The sequence below is a fragment of the Nannobrachium achirus genome (genome assembly GCF_963921795.1).
Source record: "Nannobrachium achirus genome assembly, chromosome: 6".
Classification (NCBI taxonomy): Eukaryota; Metazoa; Chordata; class Actinopteri; order Myctophiformes; family Myctophidae; genus Nannobrachium; species Nannobrachium achirus.
In genome coordinates this window covers 10,031,561-10,057,513 of record NC_137815.1, presented here as the reverse complement: position 1 = coordinate 10,057,513, position 25,953 = coordinate 10,031,561, and the positions used below count along the sequence as shown (strand labels likewise).

The 25,953-nt window shown below is 42.6% G+C and overlaps 1 protein-coding gene across 1 annotated transcript in view; it reads left to right on the top strand.

The window, feature by feature from the left end:
* The window catches only part of slc2a9l2 (solute carrier family 2 member 9, like 2), a 359,618-nt gene that overhangs the window by 9,512 nt on the left and 324,153 nt on the right, over window positions 1–25,953 (top strand). The window contains exon 3 of the mRNA XM_080728471.1: window positions 22,907–23,011. Within this exon, the coding sequence (XP_080584597.1) occupies window positions 22,907–23,011 (105 nt within the window). The remainder of the gene's footprint in view (window positions 1–22,906; window positions 23,012–25,953) is intronic.

Here is a 25,953-nt window from a genome sequence, read left to right as displayed (position 1 = left end):
TCTTATCTAACACATGGTGGGTCAGGTCAGGAGGCTGTCCATGAGGAAATGTCCTTGTTGTGCACACACACACACACACACACACACACACACACACACACACACACACACACACACACACACACACACACACACACACACACACACACACACGTGTGTAATCATCTTGTGTACATACAGTACTGTGCTGCCCTGCGTACGGACCCTGTGCTGACGTGAGTAGATCTATATCCACGTGAACAAAAAAACTGCATAACATCATCCTCTTTAACTGATGTTTTAACTGAGTTAAAACATCATCTAGTCTCCCCTTGCCAGCGATTATGAGCGTTTCTGCTAACCTTTGAAGATCCACATACTTTTTTTTCTTCTTCAACGGAAACAAAGAAGGTGACGTTGGAAAGACTCGCCTTTCTTGTTTCCACTGGAAAAAAATAACGTTATATTCGCGATCGTAGTTTAGTTAGGGTCCGTAGAAAAAAAAGCTTGTTTTGACAAAAAAAACAAAAAAAACACATAATGCGATTTAATTTAGAAAATGACGAGAATCTCATCTCTGGCGGTGGGGACAAAGGAGAAATTTACAAGATTTCTCGTTGTTGGTAATGAATGAGTTAAAGCTATACAGACCCTGGCACAAAAGCTTTTTTATATACTTTAATATATATTAACACAATCACTGCAAGGTATTAAAGGTTTTTCAGGCTTATTTTCGCCTGCAACAGGAACGGACCATGTGGCCAGGATATAAACTAAAAGCACACGGCCCGGTCATAGGGGCTGTTAAGTATGACATCATTTTGTAGGCAGAGGAGAATTTCTGCCCCCAGTTTCCGTGAATCTTTTTACTATTTTTACTATTTACACATTTTTCTTCTCTTTGTTGTTGAAAGGAAAGTGTTAGAATTATACTTTAGTCGTTATTTTTGTCTCGGATCTGTTGAAATAGCGAGGGACAGAAAATGCTCTGGGGGCAGAGTTCTCCTCTGCCTACAAAATGATGTCACGGCTTAAAAGCCCCATTCTTTCACCCGCAAAAGAAAAACATATAACAGTGATAATGCGCTCCTTAGTTAGAGTCTGTAGAAAAAAAGCTTGTTTTGACCAAAAACGCAATCTGGAAAAAGAATCGTCAAAAGTTTGAGAACTGGAACCCTACCAGGGCCACATCTAGGCACAGGCAAGGGGGGGGGGGGGGGGGGGCAATGCCCCCCTAAATGCCCTGTCTGCCCCACCAAACATGATGGCTTGTGAAAATCTAAAATTTCTAAAATATTAAACTATTTTAAATGTTACGCTACAACTAGTTAGATGGATAGATAAACTGATAAGATATTAGAGAGAGAGAGAGAGAGAGAGATAGATAGGTGTAAGACCTGTTGTTTGTATTGCCTGTTATAGGTATAAGTGTGCCAAAATGCTTAGTTGTCTATGCATTTCGGGTGTTTTAGGGGGTTTGTCCCCCCGTTTTTTTTCCGCGTGCAGGTGCAGGTAATGCTAAAGGCTAGATCCAGCCCTGAACCCTATACCCTTCCCCCCCTGACCGAAACAACTCTTTTTCCGTTGCCTCGGCGACATGCCTATTGCTATCAGAATATAGCTCTATTTGACACTTAACACATCGGACGCCCACGTGGTTTTGATGTCTTAATTTGCTGGTGCCCATGGCAACGCGTCAAACGCGTCATTTTACCTACCGGCGAGAGTACTGGCGAGAAAAGTAATCCGAGTAAATGTAATCCGAGTATGTCCTGTTTATTTCGCGAAAATCTTTTCTTTCAGTCAGGACCGTTTTTTATCATTTCTAAGCCACAGTGTTTGTGTTACGGCATGTAGAAGAGGCTGCCGTTTTGAGAAAAAAATGAAAAAAGGAAGAGAATCCGGAGAAAACAGCATTTTTGTGCAGCCGCTAAACAGGAAGTCAACGAGACACACAGCACGTCCGGGTGACGTAATTGCGCGCTGCATGTTGGGAAATGGAGTTTGTTTCATCACCGCGGTAGCCAAGTGCAGTAGCTACAGTACAGTATAGTTTACTGTATAACGCGTCAAACGCGTCGTGGGCCTCCAGCGACATCAAAGAAATTGACTTGTAGACACCACGTGGGCATCCGATGTGTTAAAAACACCCACGCGCCTACCTGACCTGCAGAGGTCAAAGAACCAGGTTCCATCTAATGGCCTGGATCAATGTAAAGATACTTTCCCCATGCACAGTCATGGAAGGCTCATCCCTCCACTAGCTGTCGACGTTCCCTCTGACCCTGAAAGGCATTATAATTTATGCAGCTGCTTCACGCTTTATTGCCGCTGAGGGTTTTTCACACCCGTAATTTTCCCCCATAAATTAGCGCCCTACTTAATCATACTGCAGCGCCGCACAAAAAGCATAAGAAGTGGCAGAATTCGAGCATGCTGATCTGCTACTTTTGCCATTTTTGAATCTGAATCCGTTTGTCTGCTGGTCTCTTGCAGAGAGCAACATTATATCGTCGTTGTCCGATGAAAACCGTTCGTTTAGCATTTATCATTTAAAAAATGATTTAAACTAGTGAAAACAGCCGATCTACAAGCACACAACGCCTCGCACTGCGAGGCGTTGTGTGCTTGTAGATCTGCTGTTTTCACTACCTTTGTGCGACGGCCTTGTATGATGAAGCATGGCTTTACTCCATGAAAGAACGTAGACACTTGAAACTTGGAGATACGAGGTTTCCACCCGACAACGACAATATTTGATTTATAATGCCTTGTGTGGTAAGCTTCCTTTGTATCTATTCTTGCCAGGGACGTGCAGACTCAGAGACTGTTAGAGAGGCAGGGTCTGAAATGTCTAAAAGGGCCTTTTGGTGAAGATATCGAAAATAGCAGACCTCCAAGCTCACAACGCGTCGCGCTGCGACGCGTTGTGAGCTTGGAGGTCGGCTATTTCCGGTGCTTGATACCACACTAAGTTTAATCAAATGATTACTGGAGATGTGGCGTACGCAGTGTTGGGTAACGCACGTTAGTAATATAACGCATATTACTAATATATTACCGAAATGCGGTAACGACTAATATAACGCCCTACTAAAAAAAACATCGGTAATATAATGCAGTAATGACAACTTATTTACAGCATTACTTTCCGCGTTACCGGCCAAAGTGAAGGTGCTTTTTTTATTTTCTTTGTATTTCCTATTTTTGTATCCATCCACAATGCGCAGCGTCCAACAGCAGCACCGCCAGCGCCAGAAAACTACAAAGCCCATTGACACCTGCGACCATTATTTCCTGTTGGCGCGCTGTGCGGTACATCAAACAACAAACAACAACATTAGCAGCATCAAGTCAGAATGGAGTCGGAATCGGATGAAATATTGGTTGATGAGGAGATCCAGGTCCAGGAGAATGAGCCCGAGCCGGTTGGAGACCCAGGGTCAACGTTTTCAGGATGGGTGTATTCACATTATTTCGAGTTCATTAAACAAAAGGATGAGAAGAACATTGCAGTTAAGTGTAAACTCTGCGATGCAGGGCCAGGGAGGAAGACGAAGGTTCTCTCTACGTCGATAAAAAGCACAAGTAACCTAAAGAAACACCTGGAAACGGTTCACCCTCACACTAAACTAACTGAGAAAAGAAAGGCAGATGGCAGCGGCGGCGCACCGAATCTTAAGCAACAAAAACTCGATTTCTCTCTCCGGGTTGAACGGCTGGAAGTCAAAGAAGTGAGGAGGCTCGTAGCGGAGTATGTTGTTGAGGATATGAAGCCTCTGTCAACAGTAGAATCTCCAGCTTTTCGAAAGCTTGTCAGCAAAATCCCTGTCAAAACTGCTAAGGTAAGATGTCGTTTACAATTTCCTATTATAGCTATGATTTCTATAATAATTAATTAAATTCAATAATCAATACCTACCAGTGCATGCAGAGGCCAATACACAGCCTGCTATTGCCCTCGCCTAGGCGCCTATAACGCTGATTCATTAAGCTATATGCCTATTTCAAAATCATATTATTAATACAATATTTTCTATACATTTTCAGCCTTTCGTCCCACCAGACAGAAAGACATTTGCCAAAGAGCTGGAGGCGGCATATGCTTTAATGGTTTGGTTTTCGTTTGTTCAGTTTTGCTCAGTTTGACAAATAAGGCCAGTGCTGGCCGTAGAGAGGCCTCCAATCCGAGCGAGCGCACGTTTATTTTAATTGTTGTGGGGGTCCGTGCCCTTCTTCAGTAGGTCTAATATTGTTTAATATAGATTTTTTTGTTTGTTTTTATTTGTTTTATTTTATTAGGCTGTGTTTTAAGCTGCAATTGAGCCTAAATGGGACTATTTCGTTGGGTCTTACTCTTAAAGCCAATAGGCATGCTCTTTGTGTGTCATTGTTAAAAATGTATGCATGCCTTGTTCTTGAGTGTAATTGCACTATTTCGTTGGCTTATAAAGCCAGTAACCTTTATTTCATTGTTGAAAACATGTCAAGGCCTTGTTCTCATGAACCTGCTAGCTTTTTTCGTTTATACCGTAGGCTAACAAGTGTTTTGTTTACAATGTGTTTGTTCATTCATTATAATGACCGATGTCTTACAGCTAATATGTAGCCCATGTGTTTGTATTTTCCACATGACTGAAATGGTCCACTTGAAGAAAGCACCTTAAACAGCAATTTAATTTGTATTATATGCTGCTCATGCAGATCTTGTTCTGTGGACTTTAATAAAAAAGGCATAGAGGTTTGTATCTTGTTGTCAAACTTGTCATGTCATTATAAGCCACATTTAAGAAGGTATAGGTCTATTGTGTTTCATATGAAAAAACAGACAAAATATAAAATAAAATAATAAAATATATAAAATATAATAATAAAATATCTAGATAATTATTTGTTCAATTTGAGCTTTTTTTCTTTTTTTTTTTACCAAAAAGTAATAAGTAAAGTAATATTAATATATTACTCCTCCTCGGGGGGTAATATGTAACGAAAAATATTACTTTAAAATCAAGGTAATATGTAATCAGTCTATATTACTAAAAAAAGTAACGCTACCCAACACTGGGCGTACGGCATGGATTTCTACACTTCTTTCAACATAAGATGCTGCATTCTGGTTAAGGAGACTTTGGACAGAGCAATTCTCTTGAATGCTGCCTTCAGGTATGAAATGGAAAGAGGGCTTTTGCATTTCTTTCACCATAGTTAAAAACTGCATTCCTGGTCTGGAGAGAGGGCACTTTTGACAGAAGGGTAAAAGGGCAGGGGCTCAAGCCCCCTTTGAACGTCTATGTGTGCACTGTGCACGTGCCTGATCCTCGCTTTTAAATTCACTCTCTCAGACTCACATTAGATACATCTGTCCATGTATGAACAGTGAACAAGGGAAAGAGTAAAGACTGCTTTCATTTATGCTCCACACAAATGGAACAAACTGTCTTCAACACTCTCTCTGAAACTGGTTCCATTGGTCTCTATACTGTACAGTATATGGAGACATTTAGGTTGCTGCTCTTGAGGACACATTTCATAGTGACTGCACCGGTTTCATTTAAACCTATATTTATTTATACATTATTCAATGTGCTTTGAATGTTTGTTATTGTTTTTTTGTTTAACTGCACTGAAGTTGTTGGCGTTCAATTGGTCTTCCCTGAAGAAATAAAGGTAGAAAAAGAAGGGGGAAAAAAGCTGTCATAGTCAGACAGACAGACAGACAGACAGACAGACAGACAGACAGACAGACAGACAGACAGACATAAATCTAAACATATTGCTGAAGCAGCAACTGAAATGTTATGCTGATGGTCACTGGTTGTCAAACGTTCAGGTCATGGACCCCCGACCACCATCTGAAAATGGGAAGAGACGATCCTTGTTAAAAAAAAATAATAATAATCAACAAAGCACAAGTGTACTTCTGCTGTGTTTGAACATAAAAATGGTTAAGATAAAAGATGAAGAAGCGCTGCATGGTTCCTTGAATATAAATGGTTAAAGTGGTTAAAAGGATTCTGATGCTGTGAAGAAGGAATAGTATAGGACTTAGAAAATGACCTTGTTTATTACAAACAAGAGAACTTTCCTTGTCAGCCTTTTTGTAAGCAACTTGAAGCAGTTCCACTGTATACAGTAGTTGCAATGGTTTGCCGTACAGTAGCGATCATGCTGGGCCAGCTAAATGAAAGCAATGAGCCTGACCTAATGTAATGGATGCTATTTCAGCAATGTTATGTGAAATTAGTAAAAAGAAGATAAAAAAAGTGCCAGTGGCTCAGGGGTAGAGTAGCCGACTTGGCAACCGGAAGGTTCCCAGTTCGATCCTGGGGTCCCCCAGAGTTGGTGTCGAAGAGTCCTTGGGCAAGACTCTGAACCCCTTAGTTGCTCCCGATGAGCAGGTTGGTGCCTTGCATGGTTTCCCCCACATTCGGTGTATGGATGTGTGTGTGTGAATGGGTGAATGTAACGCACAATCTCTGTAAAGCACCTCGGATAAAGGCGCTATATACGTTTACCTGGACCCTTATACTGTAGATCTTTAACCCTTGAGAGCGTAAAATGAGACCAAATGGTCCATTTGGTTCCAGTTTACGCTCTCAAGAGTATTATTTAGTATTAGGGATGGGTATCGTTCACCTCGATACGATACCTTTTTCGATACCTGGGAATCAATACGATACCCTTTTCGATACCATTTTCGATACATTTTAAGAGGTGATGATGATGATCACACAGTGTGGCGGAGCGGAGAGTATAGGCGTTGGATAATTATCATAATAATAAACATTATAGGCTATTGTCGGCTACAGTATTTTCCACAGTAACGAGTGTAGCCTACTAAAGCAGTCATTAAACTCTCAGTAGCCCAACTGTTACAGATGCGACCTGCCAGGGCATGCGTTCCAGAGTATCGAAACGAGGTATCGTTCGTTTTTACGTGAACTGATACCCGATAGTATCGACGTCATGCAATCGATACCATTAAAAGTATCGCAGACGATACCCATCCCTTTTTAGTATTGTTGGACTTGCGTGCACTTGCGTGTTTAGATGAATGTGCACTGCCTTTGTCTTCTGTAACCGACTGGCAACACGACTGGCAACACGTTTGATTTTTTTTTTTTAAGGGATATTTACTCACGACCTGTGAAAATTGGTACGCAACCCACAAATGGGTACCCAGGGACGTGCTGGCCATTGGGAAAAGCGGGACAACTCCCGAACGGCCGGTTCATTCCCAGCCGGCCCAGGCCGGCCATTAGGAAAAAATTAAAAATAAAATGTCGGCCTTTGTTCCATTTTGGTGGCTGGGCGGCCAACAAAGTAAATCGTCACTGTCGGGCAGAAACCTTGTATCTCCAAGTTTCAAATTTGTACATTTTTTCGCAAAGTAAAGCCCTGCTTCATCATACAAGGCAGACACACAAAAATAGTGAAAACAGCAGATCTACAAGCACACATAATTTTTGAAATGATAAATACAAAACAAACGGTTTTGGACATAGAAGGTTTCCACCAGACAGCAACGAAATATAACTCATGTAATTGGCCCACTGGCTTGTCACTTTTCATGATCTGAAATGGCAAATCTTTGAGTAGCAGCAGCGCTATAGAGAGAGATCTCTCTCTATAGCACGCAATGAGGGCCTCTCCAACTATTTTTCCCGGGCTGAATCAGGGGCCCAGCACGTCCCTGTGGGTACCGACCCACTGTTTGGGAACCACTGCTCTACTATGTAACCGAGGGAAGGCAAGTGTGTTGCAAAGTCATGTCATCATGAGGCAAGATTAAATCCAAACTCACATCTTAATTTGATTTATACGTTTCACCATGCATGCATTGGGTCTGCTGGCAAGTCCTCTGCACCCAAACTCATTCATATACTCATTCAATATGCATACCCTGAAGAAGGCCTTAGGGCAGCAATTATGCATGGGTTATCCCCGTCACCGTTTAAAACTCGATTCAGTGATGAAATGGTTTTCAATAAAGGCTTTTTTGGAGCGCTCGATGCCACAGTGTTAAAGTATCCATCAGTCCCCCTGTGTTCAACACCAGCTAAACTCAGACACATCCTCGTTGGGTGTAAAGTGAGCCTCTCCCAAGGACGATATTCAGATCTTGCAGCAGATGTAGAACAGCGGGGCTGGAGAGCAAAGGTCTGCCCAGCAGAAGTTGATGTCGGGGCTTTGTGGCAACATCAACTGTGAGGCTCATGAAGGACCTGGGAATCAGCGGACAAGTCCTACGCCAGGCCATCAAGGAGTTATCCAGACTGGCAGAGAGGAGTAGCCAGTGGCTTTGGCTGAAAAGGAAAGACCCTAGCTCAGGGTTCCCCAAATAGTTTTCCCCAAGGGCCGAATTATGTCTAGGGTACCAAGCCGAGGGCCAGTAGCGGTTCGTACGTATATTGCGCCCTGTGCCAGGTAGTATAGCGCCGCCCTATGGCCGCGCGAAGCATATTATGAATTTTTTTAAGTTAAAATCGGTTCGGTTCTACACAGCGGCAGAACCATTTTGGGCTTAATATAATAGGGTTTATGATCTGACTGTCTTACCTTTGTGCTGGTCAGGAAAAATGGTTGTTTCACAGTCACGCACAGTGAGACAAGAGTTCCTATATCCTGGCTGATATAGAGCCTGAGGTCTATGTTTTCAAGAACAAAATAATCCTCTCCATGTGATGTTTCAGGGCAAGCAACTATATTATAATATCTAGTCATGTCCACAGATGTGAGGAACTCCATGCTGTTGTTGTTTTCAATATTTCAATACTGGCGCGTGGATATGACATCACAAGGAGGGGAGGGGGGGGGGGCGGAGTGTATTGCTTGGAGCTGCCAGCCTCTATCATACCACCAGGTGGTGTTGTTGTATTCGGTCTGATTTAAACAGACAAGGGAGTGGACGGTTGAGCTGTTTTTGCACGGCGTTCACTCTACTTTTTTTTTTCTTTTTCTTCTTCTGGCGCCCCCGCAAAGTGCCGCCCTGGGCAATCGCCCCGCTAGCACACCCTTGGGGCCGCCACTTCCGAGGGCCACAACATTGCAGGGGGCGACGGTGGCGTTCCCACTACTCCAGCGACAGTTCAGATATCGTCGTTGTCGGGTGAAAATCTTGTATGTCCAAAACCGTTCGTTTTGCATTTATCTTTTTAAAAATGATTTAAACTAGTGACTACTTTTGTGCGACGGCCTTGTATGATGAAGCAGAGCTTATACTTGCAAAAGAACGTACACATTTCGAGATACGGGTTTTCCACCCGACAACGCGGATATACTATAGTGTTGTTGCTGCTCTTATACCACCATTATTACTGGGGTTGGTGGGGGCCAGACAGTAGCCCCCCACGGGCCGCAAATGGCCCGCGGGCCGCCTATTGGGGAACCCTGCCCTAGTTGGTCTCCCAAATAATTGGCTGGGCAGGTGCAGAGGGGGCTGCTTCTGGGACGCCAGAGTGCACTGCTGAGCCTACTGGAAACGTTGTGAGTTTAAATCAGCGAAATGTTGGTGAAAGTAGGAACCCACTTGTCTTGATAACCCCTGTGAAGTGTCTGCCCAGCTATTCTCAACATCACAGTGCTCAAGTCTTCAACCTTTAGGTATGCGGCCAAGTGCAAGCCTGGCTCAGGGAGTAGGACCCTTGCCTTGCAGTCCCTGGGCACTTTGGATTTTTAACATCTTGTCCTCTGTTTTCAAAATCACCCTTGTCAGGCATCTACTGTATGCGCACCAGCTTCGACTGCTCTCTTCGCATTCAATCGGACTTTTTCACCATTTATCAGACGTTTGAATCCACAGGGTATCCTGTTTCCGTGCACTTTGATGTACGCATGCGCCGATATTTGTCGCCTCGAATATTATATTCCCCTCACGGGAATCGAACCCAAGCTCTACTGACTGAGCTAATGAACGGATGATGTGACTCCTTTTTTGTGCATTTATCTTTGACGTGGATAGTGCTGGAGACGTGCAGTGGGGTAGACGTGGATAGTGAGGGACTGAATATTTACTATTCTGTCCATAACGGCACATATCTCGGTAACGCGGCTGACCCACCGCTCGTCGCAGCAACTCGGCTCGCTAGCGCTCGCCTCGGTGGCGACTCACGGGGGTCATCGGCGCTCAATACCGCGCCGCTCCGTCGGGGTCTGTGACGTGGAGCGTTACACCGGGAAACAGAGAATCTATGGCATCTAGTTCGATGCTGGAATTCAGCTCAGTTTTTGTTATTGTGTACCTCTGAGGTTGACCACTAGATGTCGACATTTCACTACTAATCAAGCCACTGTTTCATTGTTTTGATCAACCGTCCACTGTGAGATACCGGGATACCCAGAATTGAGTATTCGAGATACCAGACCATTCGAACACTTGAAAACACTTGATAATTTCTCATTCAATGCACTGAAATCATTCGAAACAGGTGGTATGCGAACACAATTGGCCTGTGTTCGGGGAGGGAAGCCAAGTGGGGATATTGGTCATAGCGTGTATGCTCCTACAGCATACATGGGCAACTGGCGGGCCGCACCTTCACTTAATGCGGCCCGCAGGTTAATATCTGAATACTGAGATATTATTGATTTCAGCTGTTACAATTCTAAATTAGTAGCTTAATGACTAGTACTAGTCTTTTTTATTCACAATGTATTTGTATTTAAGTTCATAAAGTTAACATAAATGCATTGAAAAATTTAAAAATAGCAGATATACAAGCTCAAAACGTGTCGCACTGCAACGTGTTTTGAGCTTGTAGATCGGCTATTTAAGACTGTATATTCATTGTGGCCCTCTGGAGTGAGTGTGAAAATATAGTGGCCCTCTCCATCATCAAAGTTGCCCACCGTGGGGTGGCACTTGTCAGCAGGAGAAGAATGTAGCCTTTGTTTCTCCCTTTGTTGCACATTTTGAGTCCTGGACCAAAGAGCGCCTTATTTATACTTTGGTGGACTTCCGAGCACTCCAGACCCTTTCTTTTTTATGCAGTGTTTATATGAATATACACTGCCTTTGTTTTCTGTAACCGCGACGACTGGCAACACGTTTGAATTACTTCATCCACAGGCTGCTTTGTGTCTGCCCGATGGTCAGGGTGTGTTGATCTTTTGGAGAAACCTCTGATGAAAAGAAGAGTGTTCTCATCTAAAATGAGAGTGCTCTTATCTCAAGCGAGACGGAGAGAGCTGTTCGGCAGAGCTGTCAAGAGCTGCTGACCACTGGCCATTGTATGACATGATAACATCAGAAGCGGGTGGTAAAGCAAGGGTTTTGAAAGTGGGTGACGGGGCACCCTGGGGTGCCGTGACGGCAGTCCAGGGGTGCCGCGAGATCATTTGATAATATTTGGAATTTATTTGGACACTTGAAAAATACACACAAAAAATATTTAGTATCATTTTAAACTTGAAGTACAAAGTTATTTTCAGTCAGTTCTAACCAAAATGGCAATTATCTCAACGTTTTCCTCGCAACATAATCACTCAAATATCGTCACTGTCGGGCAGAAACCTTGTATCTCCAAGTTTCAAATGTGTACGTCTTTTGGCAAAGCAAAGCCCTGCTTCATCATACAAGACTGTCACACAAAACTAGTGAATTCAGCAGATCTACAAGCACACAACGCCTCTCATCGCGAGGCGTTGTTTAGATCATTTTATAGATGATAAATACAAAACGAACGGTTTTGGACGGTTTCTACCCGACAACGACGATATGCTATAAATATAAGGTGCTGGGAGTGAAAATTATAATGTAGGGGTGCCTCGGATTAAAAAGATATTTATGGGGTGCCCTGAGACAAAAAGGTTTGGGAAACCCTGGTGTAAAGTAATAATACTATCATTATCATTACAAAACACTAAACACTTCAGCCCTACTTCAATTTCAAAATCTGAAAATAGCAGTTCACAATTCGTTGTGATGCGACACATTTTCTGTAGGAGTTGCTTGTAAATTATTCGTAGTTGCGGGTTTTTGAGCTTGTTTGTAAAAGTATAGCTGCTTATTTGGGCCTGTTTCCTAATGTTGTTTCAGTGGTTCTCAAACATGTTTGTGTAAAAAATAATACATGTACGTATGTACTGTATTTGTTTTCATAATGTGTCTTATTGCACCATGTTGTGGGCTTGTAGATCGGCTAATATCTGATGCATATAGTTGTTTAAAGTGCTCATGTAGCCTGCAGTGGTCTTTTGGGCTTGTTTTATAGACCTCGTTGCTTATTTCTCTTGATGTATCTTTCTTTCTCCCATTAGAGGTCATGCTTTGTCTGCCTTACCAATTTCTTTCGGACGTTAATAAAGCATGCTTTGCTCATACGGTAGGTTGAGCATATAGGTGGTTCTATGAATTCAAAGTAGTGTGATTCATTTATTTGCACCAATAATGAATACAAGTCAGCTGCAGAATCGGCGACTTCGTTTCAAAATAGTTCTCAAAAAATAATCTCCCTGTGTCACTGATGTGTGAAATTATGACTCAGTCCAGCCTTAGTGACTGATTTATTTGAGATTACCTTTGCTTTCATTACGCTGGAAACTGAAGAATAATTATACACCTTTTTCTTTTTCATCAGTGGCTCACCAATGGATTCCTCCCCCTTTTTTCCATCGAGTTTGTTCTTTAGAATTCAAAAGTCCTGTGGCTTCCGCTGGCCTACTGGTCCAGGCGCATACCACTTAGGCATTGCCACATAGGTATAGATTAGGGTTCCCACGGTCATCAAATTCCTGGAAATATTTTGAAATCAGAAAAATATTTTTCCAGTACTGGAAAGGTTTTGGAATTTATCAAGGGTCCTGGAAGGTCCTGGAAAAAATAGCTATGCATTGTCTTTGGTTATTGATTTTGTTAATACCTCTGAAATGACAAATTAAACATGGGCCAAATTGTCAAATATTAGAGGCAGAAATTGTGAAAATAGCCGATCTACATGCTCACAACGCCTCGCAACGCGAGGCGTTGTGAGCATGTAGATCGGCTATTTTCACAATAGAACCATGTTATACAACATTTCTCAACTCTTAGTGCTCGTCAGGGTGGGGGGTCCCCAGTTAAAATATGATTATTTCGGGGGTCACGTCCTGAAAAGGTTGAGAACCACTGGCATACACTACCTGTCTTTGGGCATTGCGCATAGGAGTAAGCAACCTGTTATTGAGCTGAATTATTGTTATATAGTCCTGGAAATAGTCCTGGAAATTGGGTTAATATTCTGGAAAAGTTTTGGAAATGAATTGGTAAAAATGTGTGGGAACCCTGTATAGAATGGATGCCTATCGGTGTCGCAGGTTCGATTCCCGATCCGGACGACCTTTGCCGCGTGTCACTCCCCATCTCCCCCCATTTCCTGTCAGTCTACTGTCCTATCTACGTATAAAGGCATACAAGCCCAAAAACTAAAAACCTTAAAAAATAATTCAAAAGTCCTTTTGTTTTGAGCCAAATAGATTGTAGACAGAGGGTTTATTCATGGCAGAATGGTTTGGGCTCCAAGGGCACCGTGCATGCCCATTTTATTTTTGGATCTCTCACACATTTCGTATGGAAATTCATTCGTTCTATATTTATTTATTCTCGAAATTACGCAGTGAAACTCATTTGCAGTGTCGTCGAGTGACACATTCAAGGACGTCATTGTTGAAAAGAAATTGCATATTGGGAAAGTAAAAAGCATACATGCAAGATATAAAAGTTGCAAATGGAAGAGGGGTCTGGAAAGACACATCCAGACGATTCCAGAGACCCCTCTATCCTTCTTCTGATTCTACAAACACATGTGTGAACTCAACCCATTGCGTAGCCCCTTCCATAATATCACAGAACCTCGTCGTCAGTGGTGTAAAGTAACTAAGTACAACTTTGAGGTATTTGTGCTTTTACTTGAGTTTTTTTCCAATTTTCACCACTACATCTCGGATCCAAACATTGTACTTTTACTCCACTTCACTTTATTACAAAACATTACATACATTAACAGTCCTGTTTTCAAAAGTATTTTCTACTTTTGGTACTTCAAGTACATTTTGATACCAATACTTTTGTAAATTGTAAATTTGGAATTCCGGACTTTTACTTGTAACATAGTATTTCTACAGTACATTGGAGAATATTGAAACGTTTAATATCTTTTCCACCACTGCACAGAATCTCGTCGTTGTGGTTGATTCAATAAGTTCTGTAGCACCATATGTTGGAATCAAGTGTGATTACATTAATGGACCATTCGCACACAAATTGAGCTTGATACATTTCCTTGGTATCTTCCTTCAATTTGTACTGAGGCCAAACTAAACGGCCTCCAAGCATCTGTGCGCGAGAGAAACTGTTTGCAGCTGTCAGCACTGGTTAGCTATATGAACAAGGAGCAGTCCCCAGATAATGTAATCATTAAAATACAATATTGTATTAGACCTAAAGCCTTTAGAAATCAAATTGGATTAAAGTTCTCAGTCGCCACAACTGATTTGGATTCCAAAGAAGTCGGCGTGTCTTCTATGGCAGGGGTTTTCAAAGTGGGTGACGGGGCACCCTGGGGTGCCGTGACGGCAGTCCAGGGGTGCCGCGAGATAATTTGATAATATTTGGAATTTATTTGGACACTTAAAAAAATATTTAGTATCATTTTAAACTTGAAGTACAAAGTTATTTTCAGTCAGTTCTAACCAAAATGGCTATTATCTCAACGTTTTCCTCGCAACATAATTGCTAGAATATGCCATAAATATAAGTTGCTGGGAGTGAAAATTATTAATATAATGTAGGGGTGCCTCGGATGAATATAATATTTATAGGGGTGCCCTGAGCCAAAAAAGTTTGGGAACCTCTGTTCTATGGAATGTGTCATGCCCTGAAAATAGTCTACAGTAAAGGTTTTGCAGTAAAAGTTTTGCAGATAGACTATTTTCGGTTATTAGTTATTTTAACATTAAAGACCATTTGAAGTTAAACTAGCAATATGTGCATGTTCAATCTTCCAGAAAGCCGTGAGATAGTATTTTTGCCATGCGTCACACTTCAATTCCTTCTCAGCATGTCTTCAAGGTTCACACGGTTCAGTTTTTCTCTCTCTCTATTATTATTCTTTCCTCCTCTAAGAGGGTCGTCTTTGTTCTCTTACCTAACAACCACCTTCCTCTCTGCTGAGCAATCAGCCTCAAGTAGGACATCATAATTGCTGATCCTGCCTTTTCCTCGGTGTGCCAGGTCTGCCACAGCAGGGTAGGGGGGACATATTGACCCCCCCACACTATGGCTGTCTTTCTTTTGGGCCCATGGGCACTCCCTGCCTGCCTATAATGTGCTGAATATGCCACAGTTTCAACTATTGTTGTTGATGCTGCTGCAATATCGTGAGGAATAGAAAAGAACAGTCCCCACTTTGTGGGGTGTTTTTGTCACTGTAGAATTGTTTAAGTATGCACAATACTAGGGCAGGGTTCCCCAATTAGTTTTCCCCAAGGGCTGAACTATATCTAGGGTACCAAGCCGAGGGCCACAACATTGCAGGGGGCGACGGTGGCGTTCCCGCTACTCCAGCGACAGTTTTCGTCGTTGTCGGGTGAAAATCTTGTATGTCCAAAACCATTCGTTTTGAATTTATAATTTTAAAAATGATTTAAACTAGTGAGAACAGCCGATCTACAAGCACACAACGCCTCGCGGTGCGAGGCGTTGTGTGCTTGTAGATCTGCTGTTTTCACTACTTTTGTGCGACGGCCTTGTATGATTTGCGAAAGAACGTACAAATTTGGAGATACGAGATTTCCACCCGACAATGACGATATACTAGTGTTGTTGCTGCTCTTATACCACCATTATTACTGGGGTTGGTGTGGGCCAGACAGTAGCCCCCCGCGGGCCGCAAATGGCCCGCGGGCCGCCTATTGGGGAACCCTGTACTAGGTCATTAACGAAAAAGTCGAGTCGACTTCATTACACAAGTCGACTCCCACCAGAGAAAGTCGAAGTTGAAAAAAATATATATCCTTTGTATTTTTTTCTATCATTATTTTTGCTCCATGTGTGCGTCTGTACAGCATTCAAACAGTAGTATTGCTTATTGTCAAGAACGGAATGATCCAATATTAAAGTGCTACATTACATTTGGTATAACATGGTTCTATTGTGAAAATACAGATCTACATGCTCACAACACCTCACGATGCAAGGCGTTGTGAGCATGTAGATTGGCTATTTTCACAATTTCTGCCTCTATATATTTGACAATTTGGACAATGATTAATTTGTCATTTTAGAGGTATTGAAAAGTCCTTAAATTGGCACATACAGTTGAGGGTATCTTCACTTAAATGTGAAGATACCCTCAACTTTATGTTGGTTTGTTTACTGTTGAGTGAGAAAACAATATTACACATTAAGTTAATCATCTGGGGACCCCCCAAATATTTGGTAGGTCGTGTGTGATGTGATGACGTCATCAAACGTCGACTTCAACTTAACTTTTTACTGAGTCGACTCGACTTGAAAAAATCACAAGTCGTTAATGCCCTGGTACATACGAAATATATATATATATATAAATATATATATATATATATATATATATATATATATATATATATATATATATATATTTATCAGCACTACATTTTACTGACACAAATGACTGCACACAGAACCGGTTAAATGGCACAGTCTTTATTGCACGTTCGATGGGAAGGTTACTGATTGGAATGCTCATGCATTTAGTTAACCTAGGGTCAAGTTGTTCTATTGGTAGTCATTCAATTTGCATTTAAGTTGATTAGTTTTCTTTTGAACTTGAAGTTTTGAGGAGTGCTCCTGGAGTTAATTGGCTGGTCAAGTAAAGAGACCAGCTGCTACAGAACTACAGTAGCTTGAAATGTAATTAATTGGACTGCACCATGTTTGCTTTTGCATATGGGGAGGGACTGGGGTTTATTAGTTTGAATGTGTTATTCTGATTTAGATTTTTTTTCTTCTTTTTTTTACAGATCAGTTGCATTGTCATTTCATGTGTTAATAGTAGTTAGTGCTGTAGGTATTATGTTGTAGTTATCTGTAGGTTGCTTAAATGTTACGTCTTTGGCTATTCTCCCTTGTTTTTTTTAAAGATATTTTGGGGGATTATTCTGCCTTAATTGATAGCGAACAGTAAACTGACAGGAAATTGGGAGAGAGATGGGGAGTGAGAGGCAGCAAAGGTTGTCAACTTGTCGGGATCGGGAATCGAACCCGCGACATGCTGTCAGGCGATATTAGCAGCCAAGGTCTGACTATAAAATGTATGTTCCCCTCTTGTCTCGTGAAACAGAGTTCTGTCCAGTCATTAGGCTCTATGCACAGAAGCCATTTTGGCTAGAAGTTGGATGGTCTTCTCACTTCCTTCAGAGGTGTTACCAATAATACTAATGAAGGCTCTGTTCCATTCTGCTCAAACAGAGTCAGGGTGCTGATAGTGTGCATGTTGGCTCACTAGAAACACTCTGCTACACCAGTGGGTCTCAAAGTGTGGCCCAGGGACCCCTGTGCTTCCTTGGGGGTTTCAAATGACCCCTTAAAAGGTGTTACTCTGAGAGTGTTCAAATGGAACCAAATGCAGGCGTAAAAGGTTTGAGAACCACTGTGCAACATGAAATGGAACAGAGCCTTCATTAGTATCATTGGTAACACCTTTGAAGGAATAGAAGTGAGAAGACCATCCAACTTCTCTCCAAAATGGCTGCTGTGCATAGGGCCTATTCATATTGATTTCATTTGGTTTTGGGCCCAGAATTATTGTTTTTCGCCTGGACGGCGGCCCAGGGTGGAGAGGGTTGGCAGCCCAAACCACTTCTTCTGTGAGGAAGAACCCAAAAAGACTGTGGTAAAACCTGCAAGGAGGAGGGTTTAAACATCCACAAAGACAGAATGAGATTGTTTGCTGCCCAGCGGCAACGGCGACACACAATTCACAGAAGTCACTTCTGGTCAGACGCAGGAGGGAGCCAGCCAGGCCCGGAGGCAACCCGCAATGCCCAGAGCCTCCTAGTGTCGCCAAACACCCAGTGCTAACAGCTCGCCTGCCCCCCCCTAAGCCCCCACCAGAGACAGTGGGGGCAGTATAGCATCGTGCCACCTGGACACAGGCCCGGAGTCTTAGCAGTCTCTGTCGGGTTGCCTGGAGTCTGCTGCAAGACCCCGAAACACACAGTGGCTCCAGGAAACAACACTGATGATGTGACAAAGTTTTTGCATCAGTAGTGTTATTATTATATATTTTTTTCCTACATTTTAATCCCACGATTTTGACCCGGTGTCATTTATCTAATGTAATCCTGGGCGCTACACTCCCTCTGCCAACCTGGGGAGACCACGGACTGACATCAATCTATGCATGACGAGTCCAAGTTGCTTCTTTTCACCTGGAAGTAGCGTGTGGAAGGAACACGTTATTCCAACCAGTTCCTTTCCCCTCCAATAGGGTCCCCCGGCTGCCAGGGGGAGTCAGTATAGAGACCAGGATTACTGCATGTTTTTTGCGAGGGTACCTACCCTAGGAGACACGGGGAGAACATGCAAACTCTCTCACACAGAAAGGCCGTTTTGTCAACCCCTCCTAGGGTGTGGGCACTGATGACGCGGAGGAGAGAACATGCCCCCCCCAGTGCCCACAGCGCCCCGGGCGGGAATCGAACCCAGGACCTTCTAGCTGTGAGGCGACAGCACTACCGACTGCGCCACCATGCCCCCTACTTTGTAATATTGTTGTTGGATGAAACAACAAAATACAAAATACACAAGTCTCCCTGTATCTCTCTCACCAACCAACCGGGACACTCGTATGTACCTGCTGTCACAAGACCTAACCATAAAGAATGGCTTTGAGCCAAACCATGAATTTAAAATCTTTTTGTGTGATTGAAAAGAAGTTATTTTGTTCCAATTCATTTTTAAATGTGTTGATTTGTGGAGACTATCCTGAATGCTATTCAAAACATTTGAATAGCATTTGTTTGCTACAGAGCTCATTTTCTTTCTTTATCCAAAAATAAAACCCCAGTATAAAATCTCAGTCTGTGGTGGGACATCCTGGCGGACCTATTAACTTCCAGCAGGTTTTGCTCTACAAAAAGACCGCCTCCCTGTAGCAATTAATAGTTGTTTTTGTCTGGCACTCCCAAGGACATCCAAACAACGCTGTCCTCGACTGCAGGTCATGGAATGTCCTGTGTTGAAATCCCTTGGCTTCGGAACATGCATGCCGATAAAAGCATCTCTGCTTATAGGTTTTACTTAAAGGGGAAGACCACCCATTTTCAATATTGAACTATATGTCATTAATATACCTTAGAGGAGTTGTGTGGAAATAGAAAAAAAGTTCCCCCCCTTCTGTGTTGCCTAGAACTGGAGGATTGGTTTTGGGGTTTGTATTGTAAAGTACAATGTGTGATGTCATCAAGTTGTACTTTACAATACAAACCCCAAAATCAATCCTCCAGTTCTAGGCAACACAGAAGAGCAGGAACTTTTTTTCTATTTCCACACAACTCCTCTAAGGTATATTAATGACATAGTTCAATATTGAAAATGGGTGGTCTTCCCCTTTAAGTAAAAGTATATGTACTGGAATGTAGAAATACAACCCATACCCCTGCCATACGCAATTGACGCCCCTGCTCGTGTCTGAAGAGCAAAAGGGCTTTTGATTTCCTCACCTGGTTGGCAGAATGGCAGTACTTTGTAGAACGGGAGAGCGTTTTTTGCAGGTCTTTCAGTCCGAGTGTATCAAAAAAAGCAACAGGGTTAAGGCAGCAGAAGCTTGTGATTGGCTGCACGGAGGTGCCGAAAGTCGGGGGGACGATATACAACTAAACCTAACCCTAACCTCTCAGTAAAACTAACACTGGTGAATGCTGACCTGGTGAAATGCTAACCTGCCAACGCTAGTGAATGCTGACCTGGTGAAATGCTAACCTGCCAACGCTAGTGAATGCTGACCTGGTGAAATGCTAACCTGCCAACGCTAGTGAATGCTGACCTGGTGAAATGCTAACCTGCCAACGCTAGTGAATGCTAACCTGGTGAATGTTAAACTGGTCGGACCAACGGTGCCTAAACCAGTTGCTTTTTTGATACACTGCTCTATACACATTGTGTTAGTTGTTTAGGACAGGGGTCTCCAACTTTTTCAGGGAAAGGACCCCTTAGCTGAGAGAGAGATGAAGCAGGGACCCCCAAAGTACTACATATTGTATAAAATTGTGTTGCAGATTAAACATGTTCATAGGTTTCTTAGACAGCTTAGGCTTGTTTTCAGGGACGTGCTGGCCATTGGGAAAAGCGGGACAACTCCCGAACGGCCGGTTCATTCCCGGCCGGCCCAGGCTGGCCATTAGGAAAAAAATAAGAATAAAATGTCGGCCTTCGTTCCATTTTTGGGGCTGGGCGGCCAACAAAGTAAATCGTCACTGTCGGGCAGAAACCTCCTAATATCTCCAAGTTTCAAATTTGTAAATTTTTTCGCAAAGCAAAGCCCTGCTTCATCATACAAGGCCGTCGCACAAAAGTAGTGAAAACAGCCGATCTACAAGCACACAATGCCTCGCACTGCAAGGCGTTGTGTGCTTGTGGATCGTCTGTTTTCACTATAGTTTAAATTATTTTTAAAATGGTTTTGGACATACAAGGTTTCCACCCGACAATGACGAAATATAACTCATGTAATTGGCCCACTGGCTTGTCACTTGCCATGATCTGAAATGGCAAATCTTTGAGTAGCAGCAGCAGCGCTATAGAGAGAGAGATCATTACCCGGCTTGTTTGAAAGCTTGATTCTGATTGGTCTGTTGCTGAAATCAGCGGTCTGTTATTTCTGGATAACAGACCGCTCTATAACAGACAGCTGCCTAATCAAAGACTCAGAGCACCTGCTGCAGTCAAGCTGCTGGGTGAATCTTGTGCTGTATCCAACATGTCAGCCATGTAAACAACCACACAGCGACATTTACAACTAAACGTTGCTCTCAAGAATGTTTTTAAAAATATTTTAAGCCACTGATAACTGATAACTGATAACTGATAACTCCCCTCGGTACTGTAACCCCCCCACCGGCTAGCGCCTCGGGGAGATCAGTCCGTCGGGATGATATATATGGACAACCCCCGCGGAGCCAGTATTTATCCCTTACATAGCGCGCAATGAGGGCCTCTCCAACTCTTTTTCCCGGGCTGAATCAGGGGCCCAGCACGTCCCTGCTTGTTTTACAGCACTGTCATCATGTTGGAGGACAACATGTGTATTTTCAGACATTTAACCACTTGAACCATCAAATACTCTGCTCTCCCTCTACAAACCTCTTTGCCAAAAAGGCAAGCTTGTAGATCTCCTATTTTTGGCTAATGTTCCACTCAGAATAGGGATGCTATAGGGTTCAAGTGGTTAACGTAATAAAACAATGTTCTTATCACACAAAGATTTGGTGGCCCCCCTGTAGTAACTCTGAGGACCCCCTATGGGTCCCGGACCCCCTGTTGAAGACCCCTGGTTTAGGAAACGGCGCTGGTGTGTTGGGGGCCTCTTTTCACATCGTTTCACAAATTGCACATTAGGACTTGGGCCATACAAACATTGTCAGCTGTGAGATTTTATTTTGTTTTAATTTAGAACGGGTACACATTATTGCGTATCATTATTTTATGCTTTAACTATTGAAAAATAGCAGATATACAAGCTCGGTGCCGCGCTGCGAGCTTGTAGATCTGCTATTTTTGAAAAGTCGTTAAAAGTAGAATTTTGACCCGATTCTATAAGTTTCTTTTGAATCCTTCTACGTTTTTTTTTAAAAACCTATGTTTCTATTTCAGCAATCTGGCTAGCCATCATCAAAGAAAAGGTCCTTTTCACTTAACTGGAGCTCAGTTAGTATGTTCTTGAGAGACTACTGTGTCAGTGGTTCTCAAAAATGTTCATGTGAAGGACCCCCAAAAAAAAATATTTGGCCACGGACCCCCATCTCAAAATATTTAGTTCCAGGGACCCCCCCCAGAAGCAAAATTTGAGTTACAAGCGTTCGCTTTGAACATACATTATATTCAAAGATTTGCACTCATTTTCACGACTTTTTCAAAAATAGCAGATCTACAAGCTCGCAGCGCGGCACTCGGTGCCGCGCTGTGAGCTTGTATATCTGCTATTTTTCACTGGTTAAAGCATTCAATACTTCTTACTCCAAGTATAAACAAAAAAAAACAACGCTGAGAGTGTATTACTGGTCCATGTTACCATTTGTACACCCTCTGAAACTTGAACACGTATGACCTCAAATGAGATACTCATAATTGTGAAACATCAGTTCCTCTAACATGCATGTGTGTGTGTGTGTGTGTGTGTGTGCGTGCGTGCGTGCGTGCGTGCGTGCGTGCGTGCGTGCGTGCGTGTGTGTGTGTGTGTGTGCGCGTGCCTTTATCTTTCATGGATGACCCCCTCTTTCAGCCAGAGCCCTAGAATGGAGAGTTAGGCCAACTACGTTCACTTCATGGGGCGAGTCCAATGGCGGCTCGGGAGGAGCTTCTATAGTGACAAATATCTAACCGGAAGTCTGCTAAATGAACGAGAGCAGCAGCTCAAAACATTATTTCCTAACGACTTTCACCTTTATAAAAATAATCGATTCAGACAAATGAAAGAAAAAATATCACAGGTTATTTCCTGATATCTTATTCGAATTTTATTAACCATGTTATTTTACATCGTTTTTTGGCAATAGTACCAAGTAAATATTACAGAGACTTTAGTTGTCACTGTAAAATACTTTAAAACCGTTCTAATGTTGTATATTTACCTAAAAATGCCGATATTCGCGACGCTGCATCACTTTAGAGCTGAAATGGGTGACGTAACGAGTTCATTTTCGGACCCCTCGGTGACACCACTCTCTGATTATACTGCTCTGCTTTCAGCGGCCGCCAATCACAGCCTGTCTGGTGAACGCAGCTTTCTTCGGGGCTCTGGGGTCGTCCTATCTCTACGGATACAACCTGTCCGTGGTCAACGCTCCTTCTCAGGTGAGTCGCACTGGTCGGGTCATGTGTGTGTGTGTGTCATTATGTATAGAGCAGGGGTTCCCAACCTTTTTTGTCTTAGGGCACCCCATGAATTATTTTTAATCCGATTATAATTTTCACTCCCAGCACCTTATATTTATAGCATATCGTCGTTGTTGGGTGGAAACCTTGTACCGTTGTTTCCTGTTGAGATTGGCACATTTCACCCAGGTTTTTTTCATCTCACTCACGTCACTTTGTCTGCTGACCTCACTCAGCAACAAAATAAACAGAAAATAAACAAAAATAAAAATAAAACAATTCACAGGAGGCAAGCAGTGATCACCCCATGTCCAAAATCGTTCGTTTTGTATTCATCATCTATAGAATGTACTAAACTAGTCTGGTAACTAGTGAAAACAGCCGATCTACCGGTACAAGCACACAACGCCTCGAATCGCGAGGCGTTGTGTGCTTGTTGATCTGCTGTTTTCACTAGTTTCGTGCGACAGTCTTGTATGATGAAGCAGAGCTTTGCTTTACCAAAAGACGTACACATTTGAAACTTGGAGATACGAGGTTTCTGCCCGGCAGTGACGATATTTTTGTGATTATGTTGCGAGTGAAACATTGATATAATAGCCATTTTGGTTAGAACTGACTGAAAATAACTTTGTATTTTTTCAAGTGTCCAAATAAATTCCAAATATTATCAAAATTATCTCGCAGCAGCACCCCTGGACTGCCCCGTCACCCACTTTGAAAACCACTGGTATAGAGCAGTGTTTCTCAACCTGTGGGTCGGGACCCCCAAGGGAGCCCCCACATGACAGTTGAGTGACAATTTAAGGACTTGTATGACCTTTTTAATAGTTTAAAAGAAAGTCATAGTTTTGGACATAAATAAGAGGTTTCCACCCGACAGAGAGGAGACAATATATTAACTCTTATTGTGCCGATCCCGAACTAGTCCGGCTTTTAAAAAAAAATAAAAAAATCCAGAGGCCTTACCGAAGCACCGGGCTAAATTTTCGAGCCGGGCCGCCGGCCGTCATCTGTTTACACGGCCCGCGAGAGCGTCGCGCCGCCGATATTTCCCATCCACTCCAATGCAATCCAGGATCTTTAGAGCTCATTTTCTCTATTCCAAGTATATCCATGAGGTGTGCAAGGTTTAAGCATGGCTAAATCGCCGAAAATAGGGCTTCTAAAATGCTTGGTAGCCAATAGCTAACTTCAAGCTAACTTCATTCTGTTCCAGGTCATCCACAAAGGAAAGTGTTCAGGCGCGTCATGGCTGCGCACGGCTTGTGCATGTGCCAGCGTATATCTATGGTGATTTCTGTGGCCATTGGGCGCCCCTAGTGGTGAAAAGCTGGCGCAGAATGTGTTAAAGAGGTGGTGCCATAGTTTTGTACTTTTTTTCTGTTTCGTATGTGTATGGAGTTAAAGAGGTGGTGTCATAGTTTTGTACTTTCAAAAGGCCCGATTGAAAAACACAGAGTTAATGACATCATAAAATAATCCCCCCCAACACACCATCAGTTGAGTTACCACCCACCTGACAACATACTTAAAGGCCCGCTGACACGCCCTGAAATTATAATAGTATGATAAAGTAGGTCACATGGTCTCTCTGAAAACGGTCTGAAATAGTCTGAAACTCATGTCACAGTATAATCTGCCCCTCACCCTCCAACAACAGCTGACCACAGTAAGTAGTCTAAGTACAGTCAATTAATTTGATTGGCTTATAATTGCGCATTCCCGCAATGACATCATAAAAATGTTAACTCAGTACCAGTTTAGGTGACAGTACCCCTTTAATGAACAGGTGGGTGTGGCCACATAACAACATCATTTTAACACTTTCTGTAGACTTCTTTTTAGAAAAAACTCTTCCTCCTAGTATAATCATAATACCTGATCATCATGGGGGTTCACAGCACCCCATCTTTAAAGTTTGTTTTAACTCTATATACTCCCCACTAAGCAATTTGGTGGTTAGAACACGTTCATATGACGTCTTCGCCCTAACCAGACGTATAGCTAGATCCGGTCTGTGACGAGTTTAGAATTTAAAGTTTAAATGACGGTTATACATAACCGCCATTTAAACGCCTTTAGCGGCCCCTAGCGGCCGCCGAAAGTAGTGAAAATGTAGTGAAATTGATGGCAGCCAGCAAGGTTTAAAATCATTATTCCTTCGTTCTGAGCGCCGTCTGCTACTCGAACCACCGCAGCTGAACGTATTTGTAACGATTTCTTACACTGTTCTTATTTGACACTGGGAGTCGCCGGGGTTCGAACTCCAGACCTTCTACTTATGAAACCTGTGCCCTACCCCTAGACCACGGCACAGCTTTTGTTTGACAACACAAACTACTTTATATTGATGCATAGCTATAAAACGATTGTATTTAATCAATCATTATCGTATGGTGGGGGTGGGAGACATGCAGTCTTGTGTGTTTGTGGCTGTTGGTGTCAGAATGAATTATGTAACTCAGAGAAGTAATAGTATGCTGTCATGAGCAGCGTACCACGGCATTATGCAATTATTTATTACACTTTTAGAATGTTTCAAAGGTATTGACCAGCACGTCTTTTAGACGTGCAATGGCCAGAAACTGCTCAGTGGATGCAATCAACTATTAAGGTAGAACCGGGAGATACTGTTAGCATCCGATAATGAACAACTTGATAAAAATGTATTTAAAAAAAAAGATGGTCTAACACACGTTTGTCCTGAAACGGTAATATATCGTTACATGGCTAGCGTTCAGATGACGGCTACAACTCAACTCGACTATATAGTGAAATTGGCTCTTAATATTACTTTAGTCCAATATTTGAAAACCAGGTGTGGATATTAAAGCTGTTTTTTTAATCAACAAGTATGGAATAATGGATTAAATGTAATCAGCTACAATCGGTCTATAGACAGACTGACGATAGACGGT